We start from the raw sequence: 25,416 nt of genomic DNA, 5'->3' as shown, positions 1-25,416 counted from the left end.
CCGATTTAACTATCTCCTTCTCAAATTACAGATTAAAACTAATCATATTATGATCACTACCTCCAAGCGGTTCCTTAACCTCGAGTTCTCTTATCATATCTGGTTCATTGGACAACACTAAATCCAGAATTGCCTTTTCTCTGGTCCGCTCCATTACAAGCTGCTCTAAGAATCCATCTCAGAGACATTCCACAAACTCTCTTTCTTGGGGTCCTGAACCAACCTGCATATTGAAATCCCCCATCACCATCACCCCATCGCCCATCACCCATTACCTTTGTTACATGCCAGTTTTAACTCCTGCTGCAACTTACACCCTACATCCGGGCTACTATTTGGGGTTCTATAGATAACACCAATTAATGTCTTCTTGCCTTTACAATTCCTCAACTCAATCCACAGTTACTCTACCTCAACAGACCCTATGTCTTCCCTCGCAAGGGACTGAATTCCATGCCTCACCAGCAGAGCTACCCCCCCTCCTCTGCCCACCTGCCTGTCCTTTCTATAGGATGTATAACACTGAATATTAAGTTCCCACGCCCGATCCTCCTGCAGCCACGTCTCAGTAATCCCCACAATGTCATATCTACCAACCTCTAACTGTGCCTCAAGCTCATCTACTTTACTTCTTATACTTCGCGCATTCACACACAATACTTTTAATTCCTTACGCATCTCACCTTTCACATCAATCCCTATTAAACTTGGCCATACTCTCCTATCCCTTTGTGGGCTTCCTTTCCCATTAATTCTGATCTGATTAACCATCCCTTTACTCTCTTGCCCTTTAACTCCATCCTCGACTATCCCATTTGACACCCCATCCCCATTATTCAGTTTAAAGCCACCAGTGGCAACCTGCCTGCCAGAATGCTGGTCTCCCACTTGCTAAGATGCAATCCGTCCCTTTTGTACAATTCCCCTTACTCCAAAACAGATCCCAGTGATCTAAGAATCTAAATCCTTGCCCCCTGCACCAGTTCCTCAGCCACACATTCAGGTCCCGTATCTCCCTGTTCCTGCTCTCGCCAGTACGAGGAACTGGAAGCAAACCGGAGATAACAACCCTGTAGGTCCTGCTTTTCAGCATTTTTCCGAGCTCTCTGAAGTTATGCTGCAGAATATTCATCCCCTTCTTTCTGACATCGTTTGTGCCGACATGCACTACCACTTCCGGCTGTTAACTTTCGCCCTTGAGGATTTTCTGCATTCTGTCCATGACATCCTGGATCCTGGCACCAGGAAGGCAGCACACCATCCTCGAATCCCGTCTGTTCCTGCAGAAACCCCTGTCCGTACCTCTCACAATGGAGTCTCCAACTACAATGGCGTTGCCTGACATTGGCCTTTGGTTTTGGCTCAACAGCCCTTTTTGCTTCGCAAGCCAGTCCACCGCTCAGTGTGATAACGTCTTCTGTCCCGACAGCTTCTAAGTGGGTGAACCTGTTCACAAGAAGTACAACACCCGGGGACGTTGGCATTCCATGCTTCCATCCCTTTCTCACTATCACCCACCTTCTCTGTTCAAGTACCTTACGTGTAACAATCTTACGGTAGGACTTGTCGAGGAACTACTCCGTTTCTCGGACGAACCTGAGGTAATCTATTTGCTTCTCCAGTTCCCCAACACGGACCTTCAGGAGCTCTAACTGGATGCACTTCTCACATTTGTAGCAGCCAGAGGCACCAGCAGTGTCCTTGACATCCCACATACTGCAAGCATCACGCTGAATCAGCTTGCTTGACATCTTCTTGAAAGAATGGAGCAGCTGGTCTTGTATACTCTAGTATTTAGAAGGATGAGAGGATATCTTATTGAAACATATAAGATTATTAAGGGATTGGACACGCTAGAGGCAGGAAACATGTTCCCGATGTTGGAAGAATCCCGAATGAGCCACAGTTTAAGAATTAGGGGTAGGCCATTTAGAATGGAGATGAGGAAAAACTTTTTCACCCAGAGAGTTGTGAATCTGTGGAATACTCTGCCTCAGAAGCAGTGGAGGCCAATTCTCTGGATGCTTTCAAGAGAGTTAGATAGAAACATAGAAACATAGAAAATAGGTGCAGAAGTAGGCCATTCGGCCCTTCGAGCCTGCACCGCCATTCAATATGATCATGGCTGATCATCCAACTCAGTATCCTGTACCTGCATTCTCTCCATACACCCTGATCCCTTTAGCCACAAGGGCCACATCTAACTCTCATCTCGGTCCTAAAGGATTTCCCCTTTATCCTTATACTGTGACCCCTTGTCCTGGACTTCCCCAACATCGGGAACAATCTTCCTGCATCTAGCCTGTCCAACCCCCTAAGGATTTTGTACGTTTCTATAAGATCCCCCCTCAATCTTCTGAATTCTAGTGAGTACAAGCCGAGCTCTTAAAGGTAGCGGAGTCAAGGGATATGGCGAGAAAGCAGGAATGGGTTTCTGATTGTGGATGATCAACCTTGATCACATTGAATGTGCTGGCTCGAAGGGCCGAATGGCCTACTCCTGCACCTATTTTATTTTGTTTATTGTCAAAACCACAGTTCACCTTTTGTAGAAACAAGGAACTGCACATGCTGGTTTACCAAGGAAGAAACAAAGTGGTGAGTAACTCAAAGGTTCAGGCAGCAGCCCTGGAGAACATGGACAGGTGATGTTTCAGGATGTGCCCTTTCTTCAGATTGACGGGACCCCTTCTTCAAACTGAAATAAATATAGTTAACACTCTCAAAAGACTTTTGGAGAGATGTACAGATGGGAAGGGAATTGAGGGACATGAGGCAATTGGGACAAGTCCTATCTGCAACATGGTCAATATGGAGGTGGGCTGAAGGACCTGTTTTTGTGCTGTACAGCTCTGTGACAATCATGCAGAATGAAAATTGGACAGGTTACAAAGTATGATTCTATAATTATCCCAACTGTGACTTGTCTGTCCAAAGGATGGTATTCACAAGTTAAGCAATTGCTCCAAGGTGGCTATGAGGAGAACTTTGCAGAGTGGATTATGATAGATGTATCTTTGCTGTGTTCAGATCCAGTGCCTCAGGTTTAAACAGGTTGTTTGCCAAGTATTTTTCTTACTGTGTTGTATTATAATTGACCGGCCTGCTGAATTGTTTCAGAGGAATATTAAAAATTAATTAAATGGATTTTGGTCCGGTCACACTAAGAGCAGTCAAGGTCAAGGTGGCAAATAACCTTCCATAAAGGACATAGGAAAATTATGTCATTATCACTCGTGTTAGTTTTTTTATTCCTGCTTTTCTTTAATATCAATTCTTTAACTGAATTTAAATTCCTTTGCTGTCGTGGAATGATTTGAATGTATGTCTCTGATTTCCAAATTATCTGTCCATTAATCTAACTCCAATAAAATTGTGATACACTGCCCAGTCCATCATCGGCTCTGACCTCCCTACCCTCGAGGGGATCTTTCGCAGTGCCCCCCCTGTCCCCACCCCAGCATTTCTGCCCCTGTTGATTTGTAAGGGCATCATAGGTTACTTGGAGAAAGGAAGAGACCGGAGTTGAGTGGGAAAAGTAGATTCGCCATTATCGAATGGCAGAGTGACTCAACAGGCCAAATGGCCTAAATCTGCTCCTATGTCTTAGGATCTTATGACCATTAAGTGATTAAGTGTATTTATAAAATAAATATTAAAGTGTTTCCTTTGAGTGATATACAAGCAAAATATTATAGAACATAGAACAGGCCCCTTGGCCCACAATGTGTGTGCCAAACATGTTGTCAACATAAACTACAAGATACAAGATACAAGATACAATTTATTTCTCATTTGGACCCCTTGAGGTCCTAACGAAATGACGTTTCTGCAGCCATACATTACAAACAAATAGACCCAAGACACAACATAATTTACATAAACATCCATCACATCGTTGTGATGGAAGGCCAAAAAAACTTATATCTCCACTGCACCCCCCCACCCCCCCCCCCCCCCGATGTCTGAGTCAAAGTCAAAGCCCCCGGCTGGCGATGGCGATTGTCCCACGGCCATTAAAGCCACGCCGGGTGATACAAGGTCGCACACCGGGTTCTTGATGTTAGAGCCCCCGGCGTGCGCTCGCAGAGTCCCGCGGCCATTCCAAGCCGCGCGGGGCGGTGCTGTAAGGCCCCGTTCCCGGAGCTCTTCGACCCCGCAACTCGGGCGGGAGAAGTCGCCATTGCGGGAGCCCTGAAAAGCGGTCTCCCTCCAGGGACCCGCGGGCTCCCGGTGCCGCCGTCCGCCAGACCCGCAGTTGCAGCCTCCGAATCTCCGGAGGTCGGGCTGCAGCAGCGCTCCACCACCGCTCCACCCGCTCTGGACTCGGCCAGCTCCGCGACGGTGAGGTGAGTAGTCGGCACCAGAGCCCCCGCTCTTCCTGTTGGAGGCCGCTCCTCGTTGCCGCCCCAATGACAACGGAGACCCGACAAAGAAAAGGTCGGGTCTCCCGTGCAGGGAGAGATTAAAAGTACCCCCCCTCCCTCCCACCCCACCCCCCCCCCCCCCCCCCCCCCCCCCCCCCCCCCCCCACACACATACCCCAACAAAAAATAACAAAAACTACATAAAAACGTAGACAAAAAATAATAAAAACGCAGACGGGCTGCAGAGGCCGCTGCTGACGAGAGTCGCGCCGCCTATCCTAATGTATATTATGAAGTATTTTTACATATTTGATAATCCTAGTTAAAGAATACTTTTGCATTAAATGTATGAGCGAAAGACTGTTATAATTGTGTGTGGTTTTGAGTGAAAATGTGTTTGAAGAATAAAGTGTTTGAATTAATAAATATGTGTCACAATGTGGTACACGTCCAGAGTGGTTCAAGACTTTGTTTCATGTTCTACCCTGGATGCACTCACTTGAGACACTGGCTGTTCACCTGAATGTTCCTACACCATGAGTGGCGAAACATCACAGTCATGGATGTCACCCAGTACTCTTGCTTTTGATCACTGTCCAGTGACTCAAGAGGATTCTCTTGAACTTCCACAGGCGTGCAGTGGAGAGTACACTGACTAGTTGCATCATGGCCTGGTTCAGCAACCTGAACATCCAGGAGCGGAAAAGACTGCAAAAGGTTGTAAACACTGCCCAGGCCATCACCGGCTCCTACCTCCCCACCATCGAAGGGATCTATCGTAGTCACTGCCTCAAAAAGGCAACCAACATCATCAAATACACACACCATCCTGGCCACACAGTCATCTCACCACTGCCTTCGGGAAGAAGGTACTGGAGCCTGAGAACTGTAACGTCCAGGTTCAGGAACAGCTTCTTCCCAACAGCTATCAGGCTATTCAACTCTACAACCGGATAAGCTATGAACTACAATATACTATTATTATTAGTCTAATAATCTGGGGGTCCTAGTTCATCAGACCATGAAAGTAAGCATGCAGGTACAGCAGGCGGTGAAGAAAACAAATGACATGTTGGCCTTCATAACTAGAGGAGTTGAGTGTAGGAGCAAAGAGGTTCTTCTGCAGTTGTACAGGGCCCTAGTGAGACCACACCTGGAGTATTGTGTGCAGTGTTGGTCTCCATATTTGAGGAAGGACATTCTTGCTATTGAGAGAGTGCAACGTAGGTTCATAAGGTTAATTCCCGGGATGGCGGAACTGTCATATGCTGAGAGAATTGAGCGGCTCAGTTTAGAAGGATGAGAAGGGATCTTATTGAAACATATAAGATTATTAAGGGTTTGGACACGCTAGAGGCAGGAAACATGTTCCCGATGTTGGGAGAGTTCAGAACCAGGGGCCACAGTTTAAGAATAAGAGGTAAGCCATTTAGAACAGAGACGAGGAAACACTCTCACAGAGAGTTGTGAGTCTGTGGAATTTTCTGCCTCAGAGGGCAGTGGAGGCCAGTTCTCTGGAAACTTTCAAGAGAGAGCTAGATAGGGCTCTTGAAGATAGCAGAGTCAGGGGATATGGGGATAAGGCAGGAAAGGGGTACTGATTGTGGATGATCAGCCATGATCACATTGAATGGCGGTGCTGGCTTGAAGGACCGTATGGCCTACTCCTGCACCTATTGTCATTTATTATATTGCACTGTTATTGTCTGTTCTTTTTTTATGAAGTTTTGTTCTATTATTTATAATGATTACATATTCTCTTGTGCTGCAGCAAGTAATAATTTCATTGTTCTATCTGGGACATATGACAATAAAACATTCTTCACTCTTGTCTTGAAGTTCGGATGTCAGCTGAGGGAAATTGTAATTTTCTAATATTCTATGATTGCATCAAAAGAATGGCTATTTAGTCTGGGTATCTGGAATCCTGATGGTATTTGTGGAAACATGGGTTCTGGTGAGGATAGGACAAGACTACAGGAAAAGAGACAATTTGTTCTTTAAATCCAATACTTCAGACCAGACTGAGCAGAGCAATCAAGGGGGAGGTGCATCATGACAGTAAATGACACTTGGTCTTTATTTGTTTTTTCCTCGATACGAATGAATGAATGAATGACTGATTTAAGATTACAATTTACTTCTACAAGGTGTACGCTCATAGTAACATCACTTATATAAATCACTTTGCACAATTGCATTGTTTTTTTCTCATCACTACATCAACAAAGCAGGACATTATAACAACATATTGTTAATTTCCATATTTATCTCTGTGTTTTTGTTAATGATTCATCTGGATCATGCCTATTATTTCTATATGTCAGTGGGTGACTTTATAAGCTCTCTTTTCTCAAGAATGCAATAGCAGTAAATTTATATATGCTGTAGAAATATTTTTTTAGGTCAATGGATTTTAGAGGTGTCTTGTACAAATCAACCAGTGACAGTTGAGCACCATTAGCGACCTGATGATCATCTAAAGATGCAAACAGGCCTTTTTCTTAACATACATGTGCTAAACTTAAACATTTAAGCTAACAGCTCCTTAATCTTTAGTTTATGGAGTGAATCTCCAAGACAATATAAACATTTTCACAATTCAGTTCCACCTTAGGTGGCCTGTACTCACACGTCCCAAACTTTTATTTGTGCTTCTACCCCTTATTTATATGTGATCGGTGACCAAAGAGAATGAGATTCAAGAGACCCCAATAGAAGCTCAACAGAAATAAGGTAATTACAATTAGATAATCATCAAAAAATAGAAGTGCCATATTAAAGAATGATGTTAGTTGGTGTATTATGCAATTGATGATAGTACTCTTTCATTTCTCATGGACATTAATGAAGTTCATAAAGTGATAGGAGCACAATTAGGCCATTCAGCCCATCAAGTCTACCCTGGCATTTTATTATCTCTCCCTCCTAACCCCATCTCCTGCCTTCTCCCCAGAATCACTGACACCCATACAAATCAAAAATCTGTCTATCTCTGCTTTGAACATATCCATTGACTTTGCCTCCATAGTCTTTTGTGGTAAGGAATTCCACAGATTTACTACCCTCTGACTAAAGAAATTCCTCCTCTTTACGAAAAGAACATCCTTTAATTCTGAGGCTATGACCTCTGGACCTAGACTCTCCCAGTAGTGGAAACATCCTCTCCACATCCACCCTATCCAGGCATTTCACTCTTCAGTATGTTTCAATTAGGCTCCCCCCCCCCCCCCCCCCCCCCCCCCCCCCCTCATCCTTCTAAACTCCAGCACTGTGCCATCAAACGCTCCTCATATGTTAACCCTCTCATTCTGGGATCATTCTCGTAAACAATAAATTAATTGTGATAGCATGATTCAGATGATTCATGAACATAAACTGAGGAAAATATGGAAATTAATAATATTTTGTTGGAAATTCTTGCTCTATCAGTATAATCATAAGGAAAAATATGCAACTGTCTGTAATTTAAATGACGTAACTTCAAAAGTACACCGTTTATAGAAGTAAATTGAATTTCTGAAACAACGTCTACCTGTTTTCTATATGCAAATAAATGAAAGTACCAAATATTATAGCTCAGTTAATTATAATTTTGGGTTTTCAGTATAATTTGACATAGCAAGTTAATGCAATGTGCCTTCATTGTATACTGATATCCTTCTAGTGATAAGAATTATCTTACCAATTTGTACTAATATGAAGAATATAATGACAGCTTGTGAAAGCTGATCCAATGGGACTAAAGTCATCGTCCAAAGTAATTGTTCAACTCTCCGGGTGACAGTACAGCAAAAAAACAAAAAAAACAAGCAGGCTCTGCTCTTAAACATCTTCAATTATTTTTCTAAAGCAACATGCTGAGGAAGGTCTATTACTGTTACAGGCTGGTTCGTTGTCATCTTAATGGCTTTGGTTACTTTGCGACATAATTCCACTGCCATTTTTCTAGCGTACTGCTGAAATGTAATATGGCACCACGAATACCGTGTGATTTAAATAAGGAGAGATAAGGAGACATATTCAAACGCGTCCCGTTTGTTCTGTGAACCGAGGACACAACGTCCGATCTTGTGTTAACTAGTATAGGAGAAACTACGGATTATATGAAATGCCTCGTAAATGATATCACAGAAATCGGATCGACTTTGTTATTAAGGTTGTAGTATATCATGTACAACAAAGCAAAATATTATGTGCTCAAAATTCAGTAACATAGCAGCTGAGATGTGGAGTCGATATTCTTCTCCGTCTCGGAGCGCTGCGTTGACCTTCAAAGATGAAACCTTTGGTTGTCCTTTCCTGAACGGAGTTGATATCTCCAACATGTGGCGTCCTTATTTGATATTTCTCAGCTGGCATTGCCTCCTTGGGTAATGTAATTCAGAAAGGGAGTTTGTATTACACGTACAGTTCTAAGTTTAATGTGAGAGGCGCTATCATTAAATTATATTAAAATAGCGCTGATGGTGGAGGCATGTTTCTGTGATAAAACAGCATAATTCATTGCGTTGTACCCTTAAGAAGCTCTGCTTTGAACCGCAGCAACTGACTTGTGATGGTGTTTTATTTACTTGCTGTGTTGCATTTAATTTAAGTGTATCCCCGTTGATTAAGTCCCTGTTTTGCTTATTTTGTTTTAACCTATTGTACTGCTGCTCTGCACATTTCATAATAAGACATTCAAATGGGTCATCGCCTAATTATCTTATGGTTTCAATGTTTTGTTCCACTGTTATATTTAACAATATATACTAAAACAAAAGATAGACACAAAAAGCTTGAGTAACTCAGCGGGTCAGAGTGCATCTCTGGAGAAAAGGATAGGTGACGTTTCGGGTCGAGATCCTTCTTCAGACTCTATACTAAAATAAATACGTTTCATCAATACCCAACAAAAAGTCTAGCTCGCCAGTAACAAAAAAAACCACGAGGAGAAATTGCCTGGGTTTATATTTTAGAAGGGAATGAGATAACCGCATGGGAAGTGATTTGAGGCGGATTGGTAAACATTTCCTATACACCTGGAGACTTTGTTGAAGGGTATCTGCGCCCACATCTTTTGCTATTGTTACAAATGAGGCACCGTTTCCATTTTATGCATTTACAATTTGGCGAGATGTTTTATGTCTTTGATTCTTGCAGTTGACGATATCACATAATTGAAGACTCCATGCGAGGACAATTAACTATTGACGGAGAAGAAAGTTACAGATATGGTATTTACCATTTCCAAGGGAGATTTGGGGCAGGGGGTAAATGAAAACCGCTTTGTGAAAGGTTTCTTGCTGCCTGAAGACATTCAGAAACGACTTTCTTTCCGAAAGTTCCCACGGCTGTCTGCGTGCTTTTAACGATTGTCATTTTATGTTGACAAATCGCATGATTTAAAAAAAAAACAAATTTGCAAGAGAATATATTTACCACGGATTTTCTTTTTTAATTTCTCGCACAGAAAGGTCGACTCATAGTCATAGTGGGGTAAGTTTTACTTTAGTTTACAATGTGTGTGAATTTACTAAGGAAAGGATAGTCCCACCCCTGGGAACTTCAGTAATATAATACGTACAATTGCTTTGCGGACTATGATATTAATAACTTGGAGATTCGGTGTCCATTCCGTGCCTGGTAATGCTCGTTGCTTCTACACTGTTTCCAAGAACGGTATTTCTGACAGATCAAATCAACGTCATAAGTCTGAAGAAGGGTTTTGGCTCGAAACGTTGCCTATCTCCTTCGCTCTATAGATGATGCTGCACCCGCTGAGTTTCTCCAGCATTTTTGTGTACCTTCGATTTTCCAGCATCTGCAGTTCCTTCTTAAGCATTTGGACGATATTGGTAGATACAGGCAAATAATGGTAGAGCCATTCTTCTAAGAATAAGGCCCATAGTTACTCATAAGCAAAAGGTGACCATATAATGTGCGATCTATGATGATCTATATAACTTGGAAAAAGCCAGCTGGACCACACAACAGTGGCTATGTTATAGCTAATTACTAATAGATTGCTATGAACTGTGATTGCGTGCAATTATATACAACGTTTGAGTAATCGTCCTAATGAAAGGAAGGCACGTTATATACTGCTTGCAAAATACCACCTGTCCCAATGGTTGACATTCAGGTAATTCGATGTGAATCTTACAATTTACTTGCACCAAAGACAATGCATATTTAATATTATAACGAGTTGATATTGCCACATCGCTCACACTTAAAACTAAGGTGTTTCGTATTGCAAGAACACACAAAGTGCTGGAGTAACTCAGCGGGTCGGCCAACATCTCTGGAAGACATGGATAGGCGACGGTTCGGATCGGGACCCTTCTGCATCTGCGGTTCCTTGTGTTTCGTATTTCAAGACCATTGCCTTAAACGCCACCTAGTCCCTTGTTACACTGAAACATTTGTTTGAAACGGCCCTTTTCAACAAGCCACCTTTTTTTTCATCGTAGGCCCTGCCGATAGAGTTCAAGGCGATCCTTTCGAGATAAAAAGAAAACACAAAATAATTTTCACGAAGAAATTTTGACATTCTCAGTTTCAAACGTCATAATTAGGAAATGGTCCCCAGTTTAAATTTTAATAAGAAAACCCACAAAATATCCTGGCCTTCAACAAATACATTCGGTGGGACGGCACGGATTGTAGTTTGCGTTTGCTGTATATTGTGACGTTAATCAGGATTGTAGACATGCCAATTAAAATATGTGGTCAGACCTTCCCGGTTCCTCCATCTACATACCAACTTCAAATAGACCTGTGGTACCTCTTATTTCACAGTACAGTACTGGATATTGTTTTAGTCAGAAATGTACAACAGCTGCCACAGTTAAGGCAGCTGGAATGCATAGATAGAACGTGGGTCGTGACGCCCCTGACAGTGCAGATTTCAGTCAAAAGAAACAAATTAGCGTGGAACGCATTACCGAAAATGTTTTAAACTCGTAGTTTAACAGGCACTGAAGCCAATGGTACACAAATGTAGACGTCTCATTTATTTTATTTGTATACCGACACTCTCTGTATTCAAGCCACTGCAATAACGGGAACATATTCGATGGCCATCGTTCCTGTACGTGAGTGCATCTAGGCCACGATAATAGTTGAGATTGTGCAGTGAACTTTTCCCCAGATTTTTTTTTTCAGGAGAAAGAGGAAAATATTATAGTTGATACTCTCGGTATGCACGTTGTGCGGTCACGCATATGTCAACTGGCCGAAACATTACCGAAATGTTGTCAACGTGAACAATATTCCCTTGCTCCGAAAGTCTGCCGCTGACGGGGTCTGGTAGGTAGTTGTGTCAATGTGAGCTGTGGGTCCCTTTGTCCCGGAATGCCAGCCCCTTGCTCTGGGCATTGAGAAACTCTGTGAACTGATTCCGTTCTCAGATAAGGAGCCGCCGAGAGTCCAGTTCTGTCTAGACGTGAAGACCTCACAAGTCAAACTTGTTTTGATTAGGCTCAAAGATACACCAACCTGTTTCAAACGGTGATCAGCGCCACCCCGCTCCCTTCTCTTCACAACTATCCCAAACACTCTCCCCTCCCCACCACGTATACTCTTAATAATGGTAACAAAAAAAACATCTTCCTTTTCCGAGGTGCAGTTTGCTCCCCTGAGGCGGTATATGTCACTGGGCGGATTTAAATGTTGTTTTCGCTTCTGTAAGATCTCCTAAATATATATAAAACCCCAAGGCTACAAACACAATTAGCAGTTTCACAGCATTAAAAAGGGACGATTTTCGGAAATCAACACCAGTCAAAGTTAATAGTCGCCAAACACACATTGAGGCGGGCACAAGTAATGTCTTACGCATGTATAAGATGTATATATATTTGCATACATGATTATTTCCAATTTCTCAGATCGGAAGGTTAAGTTATATTAAATACATGTCAAAGTTTAAAGGGAGCCATATTTTCAAAACAAAGCTTTAATATGTTGAGAATTTAACAACAGCAATGTTACCCTCAAATTAAAAAAAAATGCTATTTGGTACTACAGAGAAATATCTCATTTGAATATCTGTCAGTATCTGTCAGAAGCCTTGCTTAAAATGTTCAACACATAATTATGTTTTAGTTGTATGTGGTAGAATAATTATACATTCTCCAGTTAAATTAAATAGCTCGGTATGCGTTTTAAGTAAACATTGTAGAGATCACATTAGCACGGGGCTGTCTTCAAAAGGAATACGATTTGCTGTTCACAGCCGAAGGTAGATGGGGTTGCAAATAGGTTAATGCAGGCGAACTGCAAGAAGCAATTAGTAGCATTTAATAGAGGGACACTGTGAATATAAAATATCGCTTTTTGCTGTGTGCTTTTAGTCACCGGTTGGGAAGGTTCGTATTTGGATGAGTGGGAAAAGGAATTGTTCGTCAACTGCTCGGACATCGAGCTGTAAAGTTTGTTTTTGTGGCGCCTGAACGCAAACAATGTCATTCAGTGGCTTGTTCCACTATCAGGACAAACAACTCCAAGAACAGAAACCTCCGCCGAAAGAATCCAGGCAAGTTCGCATCGGCCATTATAAATATAGACCTTAAACCAAACGTTCTTGGCACTTAGTAGCAAACTTTTTTTTTAATCGTTCGCTTCCCGAAACTACGTCAATATATTTCCGAATACAATCCGCATTAATGGTCCGTCTACACAGGTAGCATGAACGTGAACAAATATTGGCCGCGCTCTTAAAGAGACAGCTTTTCAAACGCTTGACAAATCAAATTGTGCATAATTAAATTTACCAAATGTCCACATGTAACGCTTGCAATTAAATTCCGCAATTAACATCAGAAGAAACATAAATTCCACCCGCAACGTTCCACTCACAATTAAAATCGGCCACAATAATTGTGTAATAGTTTACGATAGAATGCTAATAATGTTTTCGTGGGCACGCATGTGTGTGTATGTGTGTGTGTGCAAAGAGATAAAGAGCATCAAATTTCTCCGATTATGAAGGACAGTAGATTCCCACATTTCTATAAGCTAACCCTTGAATAAATTTCGCTTGTGGCCTAATAATGCAGCCTCACTCATCCAATTCAGGAAATTTCCCTTCAGAACATACATTACAGTTGCTCGCAATGCACAATCTCCTTGAATCTTACCACTCTAAAGTTTGAAAGACAATCGGCTGCGGTTCTAATTCCCCCGGATGTCTTATGTGATATTTTTAAGCTCCTGACATTCGCTCTCTTTCAATGTGGCGATTAAAAAAAAAACAGATGTTCTCACCTGCCGTGGGAAAGCATCTATATATTACGGTAGGATGTAAATTAAGCTACCGGGGCAAAGAAGGTGCATGTGACATCTAATGGGATCTCAGCCGTGAATTTGAATTGAAAATACTGCATGGGGCAAACCAAATGGACAAATAAGGTCAAGAAGATAAACGTCGACCGGATGGTTTGTGAGGCAGCAACTGTCCATTTTGACGTCTAATCAGGTAGAATCTGTGACTATTGAACCTATACTGATAGGCATTCCATTAAATCTATGTACTTCGGGCGATGCAATGAGGATGCAATTTTGAACTGACATGGGCAGAATTAAAACGTCTGTAAATAAGAAGTACCAAATACTTCTGATAGTGGTTACTCTAATAGACGTTTAGGAACTCTATTGCAATTAAATTACATTTATTTTATTTAAATAATTATCATTAAACACCCATCATCCGAGGTACTATACTTGTTTAAGAAAGGAGTGGAGTAATTATGTTTTTTTTTAATTTAAATCATGACTTGCAAGATTATCTTTTTTTAGGAAAGGAAGTTGTCAGACTAGATAAAAATCAATTGGCCCAACCAGTTGGGAGATTCAGCAGTGATGAGAACGGATGTGAGTTGCCCTAGCCTCTGCCGTTTTCTTGTAACTGATTCCATGACAATCACGTGCTCACAACAAAATAACCGAATCTTCTTTAGGGAATTGCATAGTTCGAATCCAGTTCATATTAATCTTTAACTTTATCAAGTAAATGATCTGGGCGCGCATTTCTAATTTGCCCACTGCAACTATATATAGTGGGAAGGAGAATGGGCTGCTGTACCTTTGTTTATTTAAAAGTATTACGTGTCACGGGAAGTGTCTTGTTAGCTCGATTGCGACAGATAGATAGCAGACCTTGCTCCTATCTTATATGTTTGGCCCAGATGTGTTTACCCACACATAGAAAAATACAACAAATCACCATTTACTTCAGCACTTCGTGTTTTTGTTTGTAAACCAGCATCTGCAGTTCTTTGTTACTCCACAACAAACCAGCTGTTCCGCATTTGGAATCCCCCCACCCGCCTCTCAGTCTATCTGCCGCCCTTAAGGAATCAAGTTAATAGGACTACTAATGTAAAACCCACAAAATAACCAATAACCAAACATGTCATACTAGCAGCGCGGTTTACCAAAGCCAAACTTATCAGCACTAATCAAGGAACATTTTAGCTGAAGTCGATTTTTGAAACTCAGCTAATTGTTCACATGCTGGACATAGTTTCACAATAAAAGTTGTCAAAAGATAGGAATATGACTTTACAACATTATTCTTCATATCTAAGTGAATGTAATTAATTACATGTTTTTCTTCGAAATTATAATAGATATTTTGACCATACTAACAGAAAAATTATCAAAATATTTATATTTGAGTTTTTAAAAGATTGGTGATTAAAATTGGGATTGGTGTCTTCCATTAAACATATACCAATAAATCAACTAAAATAGTTGTAAAAAACTGTTAGCCTTGCAAGCTAATTTATTGAAAATGTAATTGCAGAATCTGCAAAAGACTTACATAATTTTTCAGTTATTTTGATTTTATTAGTGAAATAATCTTGAGGATATATTTCTACATATGGCGTTTTACATAATCTTCAAGAAAAGACAGGACACATAAAATTAGACATGTTTTCCAAAGACCACAGTACATCTTTTACTTCAGCAAACATAAAATGTCAAAAAGACATGAAAAGTGGCAAGTCTGTTGACAATAAATAATAAATTATTTAAATTTTTTTGCAGTACAAGAAATTGTTTCTTTCCAGAGCTAAATCCGTTGTTGGTAACTGGTTTAACCTAGGAACATACACATCTTTGGGACAATTCTGGACGGACACGAGTTCACACACAAATCCCACGAAGCTGTGGCAAAAAGAGGTATACCTTGTTGCAATGCTTGAGCTTTTTAATAAAAAATAAAAAAAATGAAACATCAGTAGTTGCCTTCATACTTTCTTTGTAGGGACAGTAATCTTATGAACCAGCTATTTGCTAATGATTTAGAATCCAATAGTCCTTGTTATAGATCAACTAAAAGCACTGCAAAAATGCAACTATACCTTTCAGAACTGATCCGATAGGACAGTCGCTGAACTACTTAGGCTGTGGTACATTCTGCATGTCACGATTGTCTTTCCAGTCCACTTTTTGCAGATGTATGGGACTCTTCTGAATTTTTGGCAAAGCTGACCCACTGATGTCCTTTCTAGGCAGCACCATTGAAGATGTTGGGACTACAGTCTCTCCACTGGATCGTCTTATCTGTTTGCGTGTGCAATGCATTCCCTCAGGATCACTCGAGTGTACATCCTATATCTTCAAAAATGTCTCTGAATGAAGTCCCGGATGTCTCGGGAATCTCTTCTACTTGCGATGGTAGCCAAATCCCACTCTAGTGTCTGATTGTCGTCACAGTGTTGCTAGGGTACAACATTGGTTGTTTGAACACAGAGACTTCGTGCAAACGGATGATGGCTGCTTTCTGATCAGACATGGACCAGGTTGCAAGAACTTTTTTGTTTAAAAAGTGTGGGCCAGAGAGTATTGAGGGTCCAGGGTTCCTCGTGGCTCTCTGTAGGGCTGCACTGAGATTTCAGGTTCCTCATGCCTCTATAGGACTCGCTACCATGCTGTTTTTGGTGTGTCAGGGAGTTGGGAGGACATAGACGCTACTTCACTTCCAGTGGAGTTAGAACCTGGCCCTCCCTCTGAAAAATTAACCTGTAAAAATCATAGCAAATCAATAATCTCTGGCCTCCTTAAAATGTGACATTAATCCAAAGACACAAATATCTGAAAATTACATTCATTAAAAATATATATTTTTTGTAACTATGGCTGTACAGTGGTTTGCATTAATATTATCATTAATGACAAATTACATTAAAAACATAAAGTGCTTTCTGCCAAGTTACCTAAAGTGCCGTATATCACTAAAATTAAAACAATGCCTTTGTAAATATTCAAGGTCTCATAGCAAAGCACAGGTAGGCCTTTTCGTAAATCCCAGTGTAACATCATTTAATGGTGTTAATTGTACAGTTTCTCTCCAAAAGTACATTTTCAGCTAAAATATTTTCCAGCAATTTATTATTTATTGCAAGACATCACAGAGTTGTTTAACTCTTGAGCACCACACTTTCTTTGTAATTTGAAACAAGAGAATGATGTTTCCTGCCACTAAATATGTAAAAATATATGACTCAAAGGTATTCCCAAGAAAATAAAGCAAGACATATGTTTATCATTTGTTTGGGACACCTTGCAATGAAGCTGCCATTGACCTGAAACGGATAAACTGAAATAGGTTTACAAAGTTGAGACATTTTATTTGTACAATACATGCAGTTTGCATACATATTTATACCAATATTTTACTTAAGTATCTAAAATATGTTTAAGGTATGTACCACAGGGAACCACAATTTAGATTTAACTTCAACTCAATGTAGTAATTGTGGCTTTGCAATGCCTTAAAAATGTAAAATAGCTATATATATGCTAGATAATTAAATCACACCAAATTATTCAAGGACAAAACTCTGACATCAATGAGAGCTTATAAAGCTAGACACCTTACATTCACCTTTACAGGAGAGTTAGGTGAAATAAGGTTGTTTCAACTTTGTCTTTCATTACCCATTAGGCCAGTGGATGGAGGTTATGACGATAAATTAACCCATTTTTAATAACACTGAAGCTAAAGCTGAAACAACATTGAAACAGCATCCATTTTGTTTATTGCCATGAATGGTATTTTAAACTGAAATCAGCTTAGCTCATGGTTCATGTGTCCTTTCTATAATCCTATGATCACCTGTTTTCATTAACATGATCAGTAGTGTTTTGAATCTGAAACACTTCATTTAAATTGCTTTTTAACAACAATTTGAATAAAATGAAATAGTTTATGTTTCAGACATCAACAGTCATCTCCAGGGTATTATGTTAAACACAAACTACTTGGATCTGTGGGAGAAAGCTCAAGTAAACAAAATAGTTTCTCCCTACGTTCTTGATGGTCGTCAAAATCAAAATACTAAGGCTGGCAAAAGAGGGATTCTGCAATTTTTATATCCATGAATTGTCTATATATGGATTGGTGTGTGGTAGTTCCCCTGATTGCAGTGAGGTCTGGTAAAGTCTGTATTGTGGTGGTGGTGATGGTGTTCTGCATGTTGCTGGCACTCACCAGTTGCTGAAATGCAGGCTGTTCTATATCACTCTGCAAAGCGAAGTCACTCAAAACTTTCCAAGGCGGTTGGTAACTCTGCACCTCCACTGGATTGGCTTGCAAACTGCTATCATGCCTCTCTGGACTGGCTGCTACCATTGGGGTTCCTGTCATCCCCTGGATATTCTTTAAAAAAAAATACAAGCAACAAGACTTGTTGCTTAATTGTATCAACACTTCTTTCTTTTTTTTCAATTTGTTAACATGTATAAAGCATAACACAGCCTTCTGTACCGAGCATCTTGTAATGTTAACACTTTTGAGATTGCTTTCAGCCATTTCCTGTCCCCCGTAACATAAATCATGCTCAATGTAACAATTTCATATCAAAATAGTTCATTTGAACATTAGGACTCCAAAATGAATTCTCCTCTAATCTTTATATTAAATACAATGCATTATAGACTAGAAATCACTAATAACGTTGAAGAGATAGATGATTGTATCTACCATCATCACTGGACTAACCAAGAGATAAGTATTATCTAAACATAGTAACATATAAATAAAAGTTATTTCCAGTGTTGGAAATTTAATATTCATTCACTTTAAGATGTTATTTAGTCTGGTTCTGGTAAGCACTAGTGCCTGGTTTATGAAATAGGAGGTTAAGAGTATTGTCTGAATGTAATGGCCATGCTTACGAGGTAAACTTGTAAAAATTCCATTTGAATTAAGTGAACCAACATGCAAAGCTTGACAGAGAGAAAATATGTAATCTGCACAAGCTATGGTATTAAAGAAACATTTTGATACATCAAGAATGAGTTTGATGTATCTGAACAACAAAATATTATTTATCATCATACAAATTGTATTAGAATTGAGCTTGATACTAATATTAATGCAATTATACCATTCCTTACCAAAAAAAATCAGGTTCTAAATAGGTTTTGTTTTTAACCGTTTGTATAGAAATGGGCATTTTCAGCCCCAATATTTCCTTAAAAGTCCAGGAAGTCAAGGCACTTACTGTTTTGTCGTTGGGTTGCTGTTGCTGCAATTGTTTCATGAGCACACTCCTTTTTTTGTCTTTACAGCGCTTGTTTTGAAACCAGACTCTAATGACACGGGGGCTCAAGCCTGTCATTTCCACGAGCTGCTCCTTCATGAGCGCATCGGGCCGGGGATTGGCTGCATAACAAGTCCGTAACGTGTGGAGTTGCTTCTCGTTCAGAACTGTCCGTACTCGCGTCGTCTTCTCAGGCTGCTTGTGAACGTGTGGCCTCAGAGCTGGCTGTCGGACAGAAATGGGCTCTGCTGCAAAATAACACAGGCAACATATCCTAGTTTTGTTGAAAAACGCGGCAGGCAGCAGAGCTTGGTGTGATATTTGTTCTGGCATTAAAATTAAATCACACAAGAACCCCAGAGTTATAGTGATGAAATTGAGCGAACTGCAATAAAAAACACTCCTTAGAAAATAAACGAACCACAGTTTTGGCATAGTCTGATCTTGAATGAAGCATTAGGTCTGCGCAGTTGCATTAAAATCAAGTCAAAACGAATTTTGAAACTTTCAGATATGGCTTCCAAAACTGATTTAACTGCATGCAAAGCCAGTCAGTATATCCTAAGCAGCTTCTGACTGCGGTATGTATACTATCTGTAGATATCAATTAAGTTTAAATTAATCAGAAACAGTAGTCGAAAGAAAGAATTGAAACAATGCGCTTGAGGTTGGGCTTTAATAAGAAAGCATTTTCTAGTTAGTCGATGAATGCTAATTGCAGTAAATTCTGTACAAATGCAGTTCGGATACAAGTCCATTGCTGATCTAATCAAGACTACAAAAGAAGTCAAGCGATCAGTGGTGTGTCGTTTTTTGCTGCAGCCATCTCTTGTATACAGGTTTACATCACAGCAAGTTTGTTTTGCACTATGTTAGGCCGGATTCCACTCTTCGTGTAGCTATGCTAGGTGAGAAACTGAACTCCCGCAAAGTTTCGGGAAGCGATGAAAAATAAACGTTTGACGTGTTATCCGAGTTTCTCTGGGCAGGTCAGCGGCAGCGAGTAAAATTACATTTTCAATGCTTTGCCACATGTATCGCTGAAATAAAATATTTGTCCCCAGCGAAGGAAGTCTAAACTGAAACGTTTGAACCATATCTTCAATGTAACAGCAGTAGATTGGATTCCCCCAAATGATCATTGTTCACAATCAGTTTAGAACAAAATGCTGCAATGCATTTGATAAAACTGCAAATGGCATCGCAATTTAAAAAAGGTAAAGTATTTTTTTATGTATAAAGGGGTAATAATCTTTAATCAATTATTGAAAATTATTTTAAAAAAAATGCAAGTGCAGTGAATTATGCAGCCCATCATTAAAAGTAGAGTTGTAATTTGAAATATAGTTATTTGATCAAAGGTACAAATTTAGCACCATGATCCACTATGAAGAATTTAAAAAAAACGAGAGCTACCACTGCATAGCAATAAGATCTAATACTAACATCAGAATGAAATATCACATACTCCAGACTCTACTTGAAAAGTCCTCAAACCTATAATTATCTAGATCTCACATCGATTCCCTTTCGGAATGCACTGTACATTCAATAAGGGCAAAATATACCGAATTATTTTTGGAGATCTAAGCAAGGGAGGCAACAACGCCCTGATAGACAATGAAACAATACTGGACGATCTTTGAAATATATGAATTGAAATATTTAAAAATCAATTCATGAAAATCATTTGGATATATTTGCGATATAGAGAACATCCTTAAGACACCTTAAAGCATAGATTTGCTCAAGTTCTCAAATTCGAAGTTTAATGGTAATGTCTTCATTTACATAAATATCGATAGGAAATTCAACTAACCAGCAAACAATACACAACAGGTCATCAGTTAACAATTCTGCATAATTTATCACTGGATTAAAGTTCAGTTACCTACTTTAGATTCGGGAAAATGTATATAAAATTAACTCATTGGAATAGTGATGGGAACATTTACAACTGAAAACAAGTGTCTTTAAAACACTTATTTCGAACTACTGATGATAAAAAAAACAGTTCAATTTGAAACACAATGTCGCTGGAGACTGGTCTTAATCTCCAAAAAGTTTCAAAAGCAGGTAGAATTAAATGCAGTCCACGTTTATAGAAATACGTTTATATCAATCAGGGACAAAATATATGGTTCAATGGAAACACCAAATCCTTAAGTATTTAGACTGTACAAAGGCCAATGTCAACATCTGAATAATACATTCCAGTCTGTCTTGAAGCATTTCAATAAATGTACGATTTTTTTTTCTAAACTGAAGTTCACTGCGCCAATTACATTACCATTGCCCACCGATAATTATAGATATATAAATAGTTCAAAATGTAGTATAGCAGTAGGAGTGTTGTTTTCATCACATTAAATAAACATGGACTCTTAAATAAAATCAAGTTTTGAAAGCATACATACCCGCCATCTGTAAAGGTCTGTTGCCGTGCATGGGGCTTAGTGGGTCTGGGCCAACCGATGCTCGCTCCACAACGTCGTGGTCAGCCCGGCAGAAGAGTCCGTCTTCCCGCAACGCGAATTCATCACCGGGGATGAGCTGGCGACTGCACGCCACACAGCGGAAGCAGTCGATGTGATAGACTTTATTGCGCGCTCTCATCACAAAGTCATTCTTACTGAATCCTATATTACACTTTGCACATTTAGTTCCGTATAATCTGCAAATCAAAAGGTAAGAGGGGGGTTTATTAACGGTCAAAAGTGCTTCTAGTAGTTTTATACTTCAACGCAAAGCGATGGCAGACAGACCAAGACAGAATTGCTTTTGATATGATTCTGTGGATTTATTTTGTCAAAACAAATAACATCCTACTTAAACAATAGACCAAATCATACTTCAAGTACTCTTAACGTGAAACATATTTACCTATTTAGATTCGGATTGTAATTATCGACCATGATACAGTTCTGCATAATGTTAAAGTTTGTCAACCTCTATAATCGACAAATATAAAGTAAGTTGACAACAAACTAAATGGTTTACTTATATATTTCCAAATTGGCTACATAATGTACAGCCTGATACAAAGTTAAATCCTTGCGCATTGGCATACTAAATATCAATATTTATTTCTTAGATATTTAATCCAAACTAAGATTGTCATGTTGTAGCATCTAAAATAAAACTCATTATTTTGTGAGGTGGGTTTTCAATGAACGATGGTGTTTCTGATATTGTTTGTCAGGGTATAGCAAATAGTTCCCTTTATGGTTGTTCTCCTAAAACATTGAGTGCTTTAAATTCATTGGTAGAAGTTAAACAAATCAACACGCCAGTCTATGCACAACATTTTACATTGGAGAGGTTGATGCTGGGTGAATACTACTGTGCTGGTAAGAGATCACCTTTCTGCTCCACTATTTCTCCACATGACAGTGCTCGCAGAATTGATTTGCATTGTCAGTTCGCCTGCCTCATTCCCAATCTATAATTACCTACTTTCGGAAATGCACAGACTAAACTGATGACAGCGAAGTTTTTAAACGAATTTGTTGTGCCCCGCAAACCATTAAAACAACGAATCGGTTGTTAAAAGTTGTGATGCGTGGACATCAGAGTCAGGGGTATCGAAATTCGCATGTTCTCAGTTATCAGACTCATGTGTCTGTACCAAAGGAAACAGTTACATGATATAAATATTCCAATTGTTCGCTGCCAAATAATGGGCAATTTGATCTCCTCAGTTAAGATAAGATAAGGACATACAAGGAATAAAGCCATCCAAGGGTTAACATTTTGTTGGTGGGTGGGAAGGAGGTGGTGGTGGTGGGGGGTGTTTTTGGAGACAGGACAGGAACGATGATGCTGGAATATTATCTTTATTTAAAATATACAAAATCTTCACTCACCGAATATAGTCTCTCTTGCAGTATGTTTTGCCATCCCTAACGAAGCAGGTACAGGTTTCGTCCAAATACTGATTGCACTCTGCACACTTTAGACAAGCGGCATGCCATTCCAGATCCGGAGATACGCGAAGAATATACTGATCATGAATCTGATTCCCACAACCGACACACAGTGAAATAAGGCGCTTTTCTGTAATTTGATATGAAAATGGTGTCGTGAAACCGATCAAAGGCTTTTGTTTTAGATATATATTCGACTATTGCGTTTTTAAAAGTATCTATCTGTAATATTTGCTGGAGAGATTTTCTGATATATTTTCAGGCCGTATTACTACAGGGTGGCGTCCAAAATAGGACATTAAAACAACGGAGGTACTGTTAAATGTACCCTTTTCGTGCTGACGGTTAGTTGAAAAGATTCTAAATTAGCAGGAAATGAATTTCCATTTCTGTTTTTTTAATTTTCACACTGCTTCAGCAAAACGCGTGCAGGAATAGGTTTCTGATGTTTAAAAATATAATTATGAAGAATTTTTAGCAGCATGCAACGTTTTTCTTGAAAGTGCGTGCTTATTTATGTATATGTTTAGAAAACATTCCAAAAATAAACCCATGCATCACATTATAACTATATGGGGTTTTGTTTCAAAAGTATACAATTTTTAGTAATATCAAATTGTGCTTATCTTAGCAGAGCCTGAAAACTCAGATGCATGTATCTGCGCTACATCTGACAAGGCTCTGAAAGAAGTAATCCAAATGCTGCTAAATGTTTTGCACTGCTTTACTTAAACTCTACCCTTTTATTTACAATATCGCCAGTGGTGGGAATACATTTAACAATGCAGACCCTCAATTCATTATATATTTTTTTACCTGAGCCTTAAGACCACTGATGTACAACTTATGAAATAAACCAAAATAACCCAATTATTGTTCAAGAGCAATGAAATTAAAAACGCCAGAGATCACAGTAAAGTTACAGTTACAGGAACTAGTCAACTCTTTCCACCTGAATCCGATCTTCGAAATGCAACAGCGATGAAGAAAACTTACTTTTGGGTGTATCTCCCATGTCTCCCATTTCTTGTTATTGTGCAAAAGTTTTTGTTTGTTTGCTTTTCACCTTGGATTTTTTGTTTTTTTGTTGTTGCAAGGGTGGGGAAGCAGGGAGTCAGTCCTTGGTTATATCCACAGAGGAGGGCCGGTTAAGAGGAGTGCGGTCGTTGCTGCAGCCAGACTGTGGGGTAGGGATTGTGCACAGAGGCGGTGCGCGCAGTCCTGCCGCTCATGCTCACTGCTCCTTATCTTTCTCACTCTCCGCTTGCGCTTCCTCCACCCTCTCGCCATTGGCCTGACGTCGAGGGCGCCAGACGTCAGACGCAAGCCGTCCTCCCCGGGTTCCCCCCCCCCTCCCCCCCTACGTCACTCAATCCCCTCTTCCTCCGGCCTCTCTCCTCACTGCGCTGCCATTGGTCTTGTGCAACATCGACCCGAGCAGCACCAGATGTTTGCATTGTGTTCCCCTACAGGCAGGAGAGCGGTGCGCTCTGGGCTGCAGGGCCGCTGCAGCTTCCTCTCGCTTAAACCCTTGGGCCCTTCAGCTTCATTTCTTTCTTTGCCCCGACTTATACCACCTCTTCTCCCTCCCTCTCTCTCTCCTCCCTCTTGCTCCTATGTTCTCTTTCTCTGAGGTCCGCCTCCACCTCCGGATTTTGCCTCCCAGCCTTCTATTCTTTGAACAGTCCCCGCTCTGTTTTGCATTTGGCGATCGTCTCCGACTGTAGAGCAGCACCTGCACATGTACATTGGCGGGATGGCATAAGCTTCTCTGAGCTTTTGCAATTCGCGTTTATAGACTTCAAAGGTTCAGCATTATTGTTAATATTTTTCAATTGTTTAAGTTAGAAAGTTTAATTTTCTCCCGCCCTTCCATAGGTAATTGGAACCCGAAATCATATGCCTGATGACAATCTTCCAGGATGCGGTTTTCAGCACAGCAGCCCATGGGAAATGGACATTTTGTTTTACAAACAAATGTTTGACAAAATCTTTGTTGGCGGGGTTGTAAGTAGGATAGCGAATAAGTTACAATAACCACGCAATCGGATCTCTTTGACCGCGTTACGTTTAGGTGTTTAGCGAAGTGCACGGCAAGGTCAGTGTGCGGCAAGGAGAGCGCCCTAGCAGCAATAAACGCGATATTGCTTCCACTGCAGGCACGGTATAAACCGAAACAATAAAATGCGACTATAACTGTTTTCGATTGACTGTTTTACGACTTGTATCTTTCTTGAATAAATAAATATGAGGGCAACATATGCATCTTGTTATTCCCAGAGTTTCCATTAGACAAGTTTATAGTGCAACACTCAGTGCAGATAATCCATTGTCTTAGTTGTTTTCTGGAGAAGATTGCGGAAAATGCTTCAGGCCAGGAATGCGATGGGCAAAATAAGAGCTGATCTATTATGCCGAGTTTCAAATCTGAAGTTTTACAATCTGTTTTTAGCGCCATATGTCAGAAAATTGCAGCATTAAGGTAAGAGCTGGCATCAGGCATCATACTTTTCAACGATATTCTTTTAAAGGCGAAATCTGATTTAATGAGCAACAATTAAATAATGGGAAGGTATTTTG

At 40.1% G+C, this 25,416-nt stretch overlaps 1 protein-coding gene and 1 long non-coding RNA gene across 6 annotated transcripts; one reads left to right on the top strand and one right to left on the bottom strand.

Annotated features, from left to right (window-relative positions):
- Nucleotides 1-9,786: 9,786 nt before the first annotated feature.
- On the bottom strand, nucleotides 9,787-24,117 carry isl1a (ISL LIM homeobox 1a). Of its 5 annotated transcripts, XR_008723291.1 has the most exons (7): nucleotides 23,833-24,115; nucleotides 22,777-22,966; nucleotides 21,328-21,584; nucleotides 18,872-19,158; nucleotides 17,857-18,024; nucleotides 13,623-16,385; nucleotides 9,787-10,852 (listed from the first exon to the last, which is right to left on the bottom strand). XR_008723291.1 is itself a non-coding variant. In XM_055633920.1 (6 exons), exons 1-6 carry the CDS (start codon nucleotides 23,858-23,860, stop codon nucleotides 10,817-10,819), a joined length of 966 nt encoding a protein of 321 aa, XP_055489895.1. In that variant the 5' UTR covers nucleotides 23,861-24,115; the 3' UTR covers nucleotides 9,787-10,816. The 5 variants fall into 5 exon arrangements, 4 of the variants coding, with proteins under 4 accessions (XP_055489895.1, XP_055489886.1, XP_055489874.1 ...); XM_055633920.1 differs by lacking the exon at nucleotides 13,623-16,385; XM_055633911.1 differs by lacking the exons at nucleotides 9,787-10,852; nucleotides 13,623-16,385 and adding an exon at nucleotides 16,671-16,948 and having other exon boundaries at nucleotides 23,833-24,116.
- Nucleotides 21,591-25,037, top strand: LOC129696234 (uncharacterized). The gene is made up of 2 exons (XR_008723293.1): nucleotides 21,591-22,260; nucleotides 24,715-25,037. It is a non-coding gene; the product is annotated as an uncharacterized LOC129696234 (long non-coding RNA).
- The last annotated feature ends 379 nt before the right edge of the window (nucleotides 25,038-25,416 follow it).

The sequence above is a fragment of the Leucoraja erinacea genome, chromosome 1, assembly GCF_028641065.1.
Source record: "Leucoraja erinacea ecotype New England chromosome 1, Leri_hhj_1, whole genome shotgun sequence".
Lineage (NCBI taxonomy): Eukaryota > Metazoa > Chordata > Chondrichthyes > Rajiformes > Rajidae > Leucoraja > Leucoraja erinaceus.
This window is presented reverse-complemented; position numbering and strand designations above follow the sequence as displayed.